Source organism: Oncorhynchus keta, chromosome 26 (genome assembly GCF_023373465.1).
Source record: "Oncorhynchus keta strain PuntledgeMale-10-30-2019 chromosome 26, Oket_V2, whole genome shotgun sequence".
Taxonomy (NCBI): domain Eukaryota; kingdom Metazoa; phylum Chordata; class Actinopteri; order Salmoniformes; family Salmonidae; genus Oncorhynchus; species Oncorhynchus keta.
Genome location: NC_068446.1, coordinates 810,416 through 821,944, shown reverse-complemented (window position 1 = coordinate 821,944; position 11,529 = coordinate 810,416). Strand labels below are relative to the sequence as shown.

General features: G+C 44.5%; 1 protein-coding gene across 2 annotated transcripts; it reads right to left on the bottom strand.

The window, feature by feature from the left end:
• Window positions 1-1,433: 1,433 nt before the first annotated feature.
• Window positions 1,434-11,260, bottom strand: LOC127911965 (E3 ubiquitin-protein ligase RNF138-like). 2 transcript variants are annotated; one of them, XM_052480009.1, is made up of 5 exons: window positions 11,030-11,260; window positions 9,778-9,930; window positions 2,159-2,267; window positions 1,838-1,945; window positions 1,434-1,576 (listed from the first exon to the last, which is right to left on the bottom strand). In XM_052480009.1, exons 1-5 carry the CDS (start codon window positions 11,131-11,133, stop codon window positions 1,496-1,498), a joined length of 555 nt encoding a protein of 184 aa, XP_052335969.1. In that variant the 5' UTR covers window positions 11,134-11,260; the 3' UTR covers window positions 1,434-1,495. The 2 variants fall into 2 exon arrangements, with proteins under 2 accessions (XP_052335969.1, XP_052335968.1); XM_052480008.1 differs by having other exon boundaries at window positions 9,778-9,990; window positions 11,030-11,255.
• Window positions 11,261-11,529: the final 269 nt, after the last annotated feature.

Sequence of the window (11,529 nt, the reverse complement as noted above, 5' to 3'; positions counted from 1 at the left end):
GTCATTTGTCATACTTCCCTCCTGATCCTAGTGTTTGATCTGGGGTCCAGTAACAATATGATTCAACTGTATTAATGTAGCAGAAACAGTCATTTGTCATACTTCCCTCCTGATCCAAGTGTTTGATATGGAGACCAGTAACAATATGATTCAACTTTATTAATGTAGCAGAAACAGTCATTTGTCATACTTCCCTCCTGATCCAAGTGTTTGATATGGAGACCAGTAACAATATGATTCAACTTTATTAATGTAGCAGAAACAGTCATTTGTCATACTTCCCTCCTGATCCAAGTGTTTGATATGGAGACCAGTAACAATATGATTCAACTTTATTAATGTAGCAGAAACAGTCATTTGTCATACTTCCCTCCTGATCCAAGTGTTTGATATGGAGACCAGTAACAATATGATTAAACTTTATTAATGTAGAAGAAAGTCATTTGTCATACTTTAGTAGTCCTACTTTGATCTGGTTTCATCTAAATATCATCAAATTTCAGATACATGACTGTTCGGGACCTTTAAGAAAAAAAGATAATAAATTGCTGTCAACTGTATTACTATTGAATAGTTAATAGTCCCCCATAAGTTTATGTAAGAGTAAGGAACAAATCTACAGCAGAACCATCAATACAAACACACACAACCGCATACATGTTTTATTCAATTCCTTTATTATAGTCAAATACAAAAGACATGAAATGGAAAAGTATATCAAAGCTAGTGTCAATATTATAGTTGGTAGATTTTATGATAGATTTATCAAAATATCTCTACAGTATGTAACATGTCATGAGTGTTTATTTATTGGCAGTTAGACTAGTTGCAGTAAATTTGACACACAAAATAAAGAAAGAATTGACAACATTACAATTTTCATAAATGAGCAGCTCTGGCATCAAAATATTTAGCATATTACTTAATACACGAATCATGATGACATTGTTATTGCTAAATTGCTAGTTAATAAATTATATCAGTCAAGATCATCTTGGATTCAGGTTGGCATCTCGGAGAGACTCATATATCAGTCAAGATCATCTTGGATTCAGGTTGGCATCTCGGAGAGACTCATATATCAGTCAAGATCATCTTGGATTCAGGTTGGCATCTCGGAGAGACTCATATATCAGTCAAGATCATCTTGGATTCAGGTTGGCATCTCGGAGAGACTCATATATCAGTCAAGATCATCTTGGATTCAGGTTGGCATCTCAGAGAGACTCATATATCAGTCAAGATCATCTTGGATTCAGGTTGGCATCTCGGAGAGACTCATATATCAGTCAAGATCATCTTGGATTCAGGTTGGCATCTCGGAGAGACTCATATATCAGTCAAGATCATCTAGGATTCAGGTTGGCATCTCGGAGAGACTCATATCAGTCAAGATTATCTTGGATTCAGGTTGGCATCTCGGAGAGACTCATATATCAGTCAAGATCATCTTGGATTCAGGTTGGCATCTCGGAGAGACTCATATCAGTCAAGATCATCTTGGATTCAGGTTGGCATCTCGGAGAGACTCAATGATGGCATATTGCACGTTCAACGTATCGGTTTGATGGATATTCTGTGGACCAAATAAATATATTTTTAGTGTGTCTGTGTGTCTGTGTGTGTGTCTGTGTGTGTGTGTGTGTGTGTGTGTCTGTGTGTGTGTGTGTGTGTGTGTGTGTGTGTGTGTGTCTGTGTCTGTGTCTGTGTCTGTGTCTGTGTCTGTGTCTGTGTCTGTGTCTGTGTGTGTGTGTGTGTGTGTGTGTGTGTGTGTGTGTGTGTGTGTCTGTGTGTCTGTGTGTCTGTGTGTGTGTGCACGCGCGTGTCTGTAGCCTACCGTGTAGTCCTCGGCATAATAGCAGTGTCTTAGGTTCAAATGTCTGATGAAGTTCCTGCTGATTTGGTTTGGGTTACCGTGTGGTAGAGAGACACACACCGGACACACCTAGATGGCACCAGAGAGCAACAATCACTCAAAGCAACAAAGTTTCAGCTCAAGTGGCCAACATCCCTCTAGGACTAGAGACTAGGGATGAGGACACACTGGAGGCAGTGACAATTGTTACTAAGTGGAATATCGTGGTTAAACAACACAAAATACGATTTAAAACCCAGTGATTGAAAGCAACAGACGACTTATAACATATGTATGACTGACCACGGGCCCGTTGTCATAGTGATGGTTGTCATTGCAGTGACCCACCAGATCCTGCTCATTCAGACCACTCTCCTGGCAGATCGGACAGACAAACGTCCTCACTGCAGCACTGAGAGAGTAGTAGGGGGAGACAGATAGACACAGAGAGAGTGAGCGTTAGAGAAAAATATGAATAAATGTAGTACTGTAGTTGTATATCTTGAAGACAAGGGTAAATATTCACTTTAAAGTAAACCAGTAGCTTTCTTACTTTGCTAACTGGCCTTGCAGGTTCATGCAAGTCATTAAGAAGTGACACACAATCATGTAAGATTTTTAATGATGAGTTTAGCAGAGGCGGCTGGCGGGACGAGCTATAGGAGGATGGGCTCATTGTAACGGCTGAAATGTAATTCATGGAGTGGTCTCAAACACAAACATATGGAAACCACATGGTTGACTCCGTTCCATTGATTCCATTCCAGCCATTACAATGAGCCCATCCTCCTATAGCTCCGCCCACCAGCCTCCCCTGCTCTGCAGTAGTCTACAATGAGAAGCAAATGTATAAGAACCATACCACCGGTGACTTATCCATCATAAGTGAAGGAGAGGGAAGGTGGATTGCAAACATTCAGCCGTGCAACAATGACTGTGAATCAGCCAGTACAGGGGTAGCTAATGGAGGGGGCATAGAGGTGGGTCTTTGAGTTGGGGAGGGTGTGTGCTGAGGAAGGGCCAGTGGCTGTGGTCCTGGGGCACAGAAAGTCCTGGGGTGGGGTTAGGTGTGGTGATAGGTGCCGGTGCAGGGGCGGCAGCCACAGGGGTAAGAGAGGGGGCAGATGTTCGAGCCATAGTCACGCATGCACCATTGGTAGGGGCAGGAGGGGTGATGGTAGGCGTGGTGATTGGTGTTTGTGAAGTAGGAACAGCAAGAGGAGTAACAGATGTGTGGGTCATAGATGTGTATACATCTTTGACTGGGGCAGGGGGAGTGATGGAGGAGGAAGGTTTGGGGAAGAATCTTGGGGTGGGAAGGGGACGGGCTGTAGTGACTCTGTAACTGGGGTGGGAAGGGAACGGGCTGTAGTGACTCTGTAACTGGGGTGGGAAGGGGATGGGCTGTAGTGACTCTGTAACTGGGGTGGGAAGGGACGGGCTGTAGTGACTCTGTAACTGGGGTGGGAAGGGACGGGCTGTAGTGACTCTGTAACTGGGGTGGGAAGGGGAACGGGCTGTAGTGACACTGTAACTGGGGTGGGAAGGGGACGGCTGTAGTGACTCTGTAACTGGGGTGGGAAGGGGACGGGCTGCAGTGACTCTGTAACTGGGGTGGGAAGGGAACGGGCTGTAGTGACTCTGTAACTGGGGTGGGAAGGGGACGGGCTGTAGTGACTCTGTAACTGGGGTGGGAAGGGAACGGCTGTAGTGATTCTGTAACTGGGGTGGGAAGGGGATGGGCTGTAGTGACTCTGTAACTGGGGTGGGAAGGGAACGGGCTGTAGTGACTCTGTAACTGGGGTGGGAAGGAACGGGCTGTAGTGATTCTGTAACTGGGGTGGGAAGGGACGGGCTGTAGTGATTCTCTTAACTGGGGTGGGAAGGGAACGGGCTGTAGTGACTCTGTAACTGGGGTGGGAAGGGGATGGGCTGTAGTGACTCTGTAACTGGGGTGGGAAGGGGATGGGCTGTAGTGACTCTGTAACTGGGGTGGGAAGGGAACGGGCTGTAGTGACTCTGTAACTGGGGTGGGAAGGGAACGGGCTGTAGTGACTCTGTAACTGGGGTGGGAAGGGAACGGGCTGTAGTGACTCTGTAACTGGGGTGGGAAGGGAACGGGCTGTAGTGATTCTGTAACTGGGGTGGGAAGGGAACGGGCTGTAGTGACTCTGTAACTGGGTGGGAAGGGGACGGCTGTAGTGACTCTGTAACTGGGGTGGGAAGGGGATGGGCTGTAGTGACTCTGTAACTGGGGTGGGAAGGGGATGGGCTGTAGTGACTGTAACTGGGGTGGGAAGGGAACGGGCTGTAGTGACTCTGTAACTGGGGTGGGAAGGGGATGGGCTGTAGTGACTCTGTAACTGGGGTGGGAAGGGAACGGGCTGTAGTGACTCTGTAACTGGGTGGGAAGGGGACGGCTGTAGTGACTCTGTAACTGGGGTGGGAAGGGGATGGGCTGTAGTGACTCTGTAACTGGGGTGGGAAGGGGATGGGCTGTAGTGACTCTGTAACTGGGGTGGGAAGGGAACGGGCTGTAGTGACTCTGTAACTGGGGTGGGAAGGGGATGGGCTGTAGTGACTCTGTAACTGGGGTGGGAAGGGAACGGGCTGTAGTGACTCTGTAACTGGGGTGGGAAGGGAACGGGCTGTAGTGACTCTAACTGGGGTGGGAAGGGGACGGGCAGTAGTGACACTGTAACTGGGGTGGGAAGGGGACGGCTGTAGTGACTCTGTAACTGGGGTGGGAAGGGAACGGGCTGCAGTGACTCTGTAACTGGGGTGGGAAGGGGACGGGCTGTAGTGACTCTGTAACTGGGGTGGGAAGGGGACGGGCTGTAGTGACTCTGTAACTGGGGTGGGAAGGGGACGGCTGTAGTGATTCTGTAACTGGGGTGGGAAGGGGATGGGCTGTAGTGACTCTGTAACTGGGGTGGGAAGGGAACGGGCTGTAGTGACTCTGTAACTGGGGTGGGAAGGGAACGGGCTGTAGTGATTCTGTAACTGGGGTGGGAAGGGAACGGGCTGTAGTGACTCTGTAACTGGGGTGGGAAGGGAACGGGCTGTAGTGACTCTGTAACTGGGGTGGGAAGGGAACGGGCTGTAGTGACTCTGTAACTGGGGTGGGAAGGGAACGGGCTGTAGTGACTCTGTAACTGGGGTGGGAAGGGGATGGGCTGTAGTGACTCTGTAACTGGGGTGGGAAGGGGATGGGCTGTAGTGACTCTGTAACTGGGGTGGGAAGGGAACGGGCTGTAGTGACTCTGTAACTGGGGTGGGAAGGGAACGGGCTGTAGTGACTCTGTAACTGGGGTGGGAAGGAACGGGCTGTAGTGATTCTGTAACTGGGGTGGGAAGGGAACGGGCTGTAGTGATTCTGTAACTGGGGTGGGAAGGGGATGGGCTGTAGTGACTCTGTAACTGGGGTGGGAAGGGAACGGGCTGTAGTGACTCTGTAACTGGGGTGGGAAGGGGATGGGCAGTAGTGACACTGTAACTGGGGTGGGAAGGGGACGGCTGTAGTGACTCTGTAACTGGGTTGTCCATGTATTTGATGTATTTGATACCATTCTACTGGTGTCCATGTATTTGATGCCATTCTACTGGTGTCCATGTATTTGATGCCATTCTACTGGTGTCCATGTATTTGATGCCATTCTACTGGTGTCCATGTATTTGATGTATTTGATGCCATTCTACTGGTGTCCATGTATTTGATGCCATTCTACTGGTGTCCATGTATTTGATGCCATTCTACTGGTGTCCATGTATTTGATGTATTTGATGCCATTCTACTGGTGTCCATGTATTTGATGCCATTCTACTGGTGTCCATGTATTTGATGTATTTGATGCCATTCTACTGGTGTCCATGTATTTGATGCCATTCTACTGGTGTCCATGTATTTGATGTATTTGATGCTATTCTACTGGTGTCCATGTATTTGATGCCATTCTACTGGTGTCCATGTATTTGATGCCATTCTACTGGTGTCCATGTATTTGATGTATTTGATGCTATTCTACTGGTGTCCATGTATTTGATGCCATTCTACTGGTGTCCATGTATTTGATGTATTTGATGCCATTCTACTGGTGTCCATGTATTTGATGCCATTCTACTGGTGTCCATGTATTTGATGTATTTGATGCCATTCTACTGGTGTCCATGTATTTGATGCCATTCTACTGGTGTCCATGTATTTGATGCAATTCTACTGGTGTCCATGCATTTGATGCCATTCTACTGGTGTCCATGTATTTGATGCCATTCTACTGGTGTCCATGTATTTGATGCCATTCTACTGGTGTCCATGTATTTGATGTATTTGATGCCATTCTACTGGTGTCCATGTATTTGATGCCATTCTACTGGTGTCCATGTATTTGATGCCATTCTACTGGTGTCCATGTATTTGATGCCATTCTACTGGTGTCCATGTATTTGATGTCATTCTACTGGTGTCCATGTATTTGATGCCATTCTACTGGTGTCCATGTATTTGATGCCATTCTACTGGTGTCCATGTATTTGATGTCATTCTACTGGTGTCCATGTATTTGATGCCATTCTACTGGTGTCCATGTATTTGATGTCATTCTACTGGTGTCCATGTATTTGATGCCATTCTACTGGTGTCCATGTATTTGATGTATTTGATGCCATTCTACTGGTGTCCATGTATTTGATGCGTTTGATACCATTCTACTGGTGTCCATGTATTTGATGTATTTGATGCCATTCTACTGGTGTCCATGTATTTGATGTATTTGATGCCATTCTACTGGTGTCCATGTATTTGATGCCATTCTACTGGTGTCCATGTATTTGATGTATTTGATGCCATTCTACTGGTGTCCATGTATTTGATGTATTTGATACCATTCTACTGGTGTCCATGTATTTGATGCCATTCTACTGGTGTCCATGTATTTGATGCCATTCTACTGGTGTCCATGTATTTGATGCCATTCTACTGGTGTCCATGTATTTGATGTATTTGATGCCATTCTACTGGTGTCCATGTATTTGATGTATTTGATACCATTCTACTGGTGTCCATGTATTTGATGTATTTGATGCCATTCTACTGGTGTCCATGTATTTGATGTATTTGATGCCATTCTACTGGTGTCCATGTATTTGATGCCATTCTACTGGTGTCCATGTATTTGATGTATTTGATGCCATTCTACTGGTGTCCATGTATTTGATGTATTTGATGCCATTCTACTGGTGTCCATGTATTTGATGCCATTCTACTGGTGTCCATGTATTTGATGCCATTCTACTGGTGTCCATGTATTTGATGTATTTGATGCCATTCTACTGGTGTCCATGTATTTGATGTATTTGATGCCATTCTACTGGTGTCCATGTATTTGATGTATTTGATACCATTCTACTGGTGTCCATGTATTTGATGCCATTCTACTGGTGTCCATGTATTTGATGTATTTGATACCATTCTACTGGTGTCCATGTATTTGATGCCATTCTACTGGTGTCCATGTATTTGATGTATTTGATGCCACTCTACTGGTGTCCATGTATTTGATGTATTTGATACCATTCTACTGGTGTCCATGTATTTGATGCCATTCTACTGGTGTCCATGTATTTGATGTATTTGATGCCACTCTACTGGTGTCCATGTATTTGATGCCATTCTACTGGTGTCCATGTATTTGATGTCATTCTACTGGTGTCCATGTATTTGATACCATTCTACTGGTGTCCATGTATTTGATGCCATTCTACTGGTGTCCATGTATTTGATGCCATTCTACTGGTGTCCATGTATTTGATGCCATTCTACTGGTGTCCATGTATTTGATGCCATTCTACTGGTGTCCATGTATTTGATGCCATTCTACTGGTGTCCATGTATTTGATGTATTTGATGCCATTCTACTGGTGTCCATGTATTTGATACCATTCTACTGGTGTCCATGTATTTGATGCCATTCTACTGGTGTCCATGTATTTGATGCCATTCTACTGGTGTCCATGTATTTGATGTATTTGATGCCATTCTACTGGTGTCCATGTATTTGATGCCATTCTACTGGTGTCCATGTATTTGATGTATTTGATGCCATTCTACTGGTGTCCATGTATTTGATGCCATTCTACTGGTGTCCATGTATTTGATGTATTTGATGCCATTCTACTGGTGTCCATGTATTTGATGCCATTCTACTGGTGTCCATGTATTTGATGTATTTGATGCCATTCTACTGGTGTCCATGTATTTGATGTATTTGATGCCATTCTACTGGTGTCCATGTATTTGATGCCATTCTACTGGTGTCCATGTATTTGATGCCATTCTACTGGTGTCCATGTATTTGATGTATTTGATACCATTCTACTGGTGTCCATGTATTTGATACCATTCTACTGGTGTCCATGTATTTGATGCCATTCTACTGGTGTCCATGTATTTGATGCCATTCTACTGGTGTCCATGTATTTGATGCCATTCTACTGGTGTCCATGTATTTGATGCCATTCTACTGGTGTCCATGTATTTGATGCCATTCTACTGGTGTCCATGTATTTGATGTATTTGATGCTATTCTACTGGTGTCCATGTATTTGATACCATTCTACTGGTGTCCATGTATTTGATGCCATTCTACTGGTGTCCATGTATTTGATACCATTCTACTGGTGTCCATGTATTTGATGTATTTGATGCCATTCTACTGGTGTCCATGTATTTGATGCCATTCTACTGGTGTCCATGTATTTGATGCCATTCTACTGGTGTCCATGTATTTGATACCATTCTACTGGTGTCCATGTATTTGATGTATTTGATGCCATTCTACTGGTGTCCATGTATTTGATACCATTCTACTGGTGTCCATGTATTTGATGTATTTGATGCCATTCTACTGGTGTCCATGTATTTGATGTATTTGATGCCATTCTACTGGTGTCCATGTATTTGATGTATTTGATGCCATTCTACTGGTGTCCATGTATTTGATGTATTTGATGCCATTCTACTGGTGTCCATGTATTTGATGCCATTCTACTGGTGTCCATGTATTTGATGCCATTCTACTGGTGTCCATGTATTTGATGCCATTCTACTGGTGTCCATGTATTTGATGCCATTCTACTGGTGTCCATGTATTTGATGTATTTGATACCATTCTACTGGTGTCCATGTATTTGATGCCATTCTACTGGTGTCCATGTATTTGATGCCATTCTACTGGTGTCCATGTATTTGATGTATTTGATACCATTCTACTGGTGTCCATGTATTTGATGCCATTCTACTGGTGTCCATGTATTTGATGTATTTGATGCCATTCTACTGGTGTCCATGTATTTGATGTATTTGATACCATTCTACTGGTGTCCATGTATTTGATACCATTCTACTGGTGTCCATGTATTTGATACCATTCTACTGGTGTCCATGTATTTGATGTATTTGATGCCATTCTACTGGTGTCCATGTATTTGATGCCATTCTACTGGTGTCCATGTATTTGATGCCATTCTACTGGTGTCCATGTATTTGATGTATTTGATGCCATTCTACTGGTGTCCATGTATTTGATGTATTTGATACCATTCTACTGGTGTCCATGTATTTGATGCCATTCTACTGGTGTCCATGTATTTGATGTATTTGATGCCATTCTACTGGTGTCCATGTATTTGATGCCATTCTACTGGTGTCCATGTATTTGATGTATTTGATGCCATTCTACTGGTGTCCATGTATTTGATGCGTTTGATACCATTCCATTGGTTCCGTTCCAGCAATTATTATGAGCCTTCCTCTCCTCAGCAGCCTCCTGTGGTTTAGAAACCTAATGTACTCCCAGGGTCTCTACATGGTTTTGCTGTATCTGGCTCTGTGTGTTTGACTGTGTATAGACCAGTCCCTCACTCACCTCTGGATATCACCTGTCACAGGTCTCGTTGCTGGGGTGTAAATCCTCGTCAAGCCAGAGAGAGATTGATCCAACCTGATGACTGTGGTCCTCGTCTGGACTGTGACTCCAGTGGCACCAACAGGCATTATGTCATCAGCCTGTGCCTTAACTCTGCACAAAGGGCAGTGGGGTATCCACTTTAAAGAGCGCGAGAGACATAGTCGGCAGAACCTGCAACACACACACACACACAGCACACACACACAGCACACAGCACACACACACGCACACAGCACACAGCACACAGCACACAGCACACAGCACACACACACAGCACACAGCACACAGCACACACACACAGCACACACACACAGCACACACACACAGCACACACACAGCACACACACACAGCACACACACACAGCACACACACACAGCACACACACACAGCACACACACTTCATTCAATTAAATGCAGAAGCAACATGCATAACTGTGGTAATGGTCCACTGATAAAATGGGCACATTCTTCAGTCATGAAGTTTACACTTACAGAATCAAACCTGCAAGAACCTATTTCCCAACACTGCAGCTATGTCATAGATCCAGACAACATTGATCATAACATTGAAAGAAAAAGGTTAAAGTACTCTCATCCACATTTAGATAGGCTGCCTTCTCTCAGAAGAGGAATTACCATATAAGTATAATATTTGGGAATATCAGGGGATTTTGCTTTGTGGTGTGAGGGAAAATTCCCCTCGTGTAAAGACACGCTATCAAGTGTTATTGGACGGGGTGGAGGAAGTAAAGAACCTTTTTTATTACTTAGAGTCATTGGTAAAATCATATCATATGATCTTTGACAAGACATCCATAAACTAAACTGTAATCTACTTTACAAACAATTTGATGTCAATCTCATCTCAGTAGTTTATCGTATTACTCAAGCGATGTTGAAAAGCACTGTAAATGAGAAACATCAATGTGCACATATACGTACTGTTGCCTTTGCTGATGGTCTTTATTGACAGAAATAGAGAATTCATAGAACACTTATTTGAGGGAGTTCAGACACTGAGTTAATTATATTAGAGAGAATGACCTATTTGGGATTAGAGACCGTTATAGACCATCCGCTCCGGGAAGTGAACCTAATTTACATTCACTCAATTTAAATAGAAAGACCAGGCTACACGTTAAGGTACAGATTAGGCTGGAAGCTGTGGAGTAACACTAGATAATATGCCAATAAAAAGAGGTTACTCACACATGAGAGCAGGCAGCAGGGTGATGTGGATCCATCAGGGGGCTCATACAGATGGGACACTCATCCTCAGATGGGGTCTCTGGGCCTGCTGCAGAGTGGGCCATACTTTGGCTGGGAAAGATTCTCTCTTCAGGACAGAGTACACTACAGTCTCCCCTGGGGCCGGTGTGGTGTGTGTGAGGCAGCGACTGTACTGCCTTGCTAAAAAAAAAAATACCTGGCTACCTACCTCAGAGCACAGCCTCTTAGCTACAGACCCAGCCCATAGGAGGGAAACTCCAATCACACAGCTGACCGAGTTCTTTAGTCCAGGGACTTTCTGGACTGTCTTTACTGAAAGCAAACTCACTTTCCGGGAGAGGGTGTGTGTGTGTGTGTGTGTGTGTGTGTGTGTGTGTGTGTGTGTGTGTGTGTGTGTGTGTGTGTGTGTGTGTGTGTGTGTGTGTGTGTGTGTGTGACAACTAGGTTCTCAGGATAAGGCATGACAATGAAGACTTGAA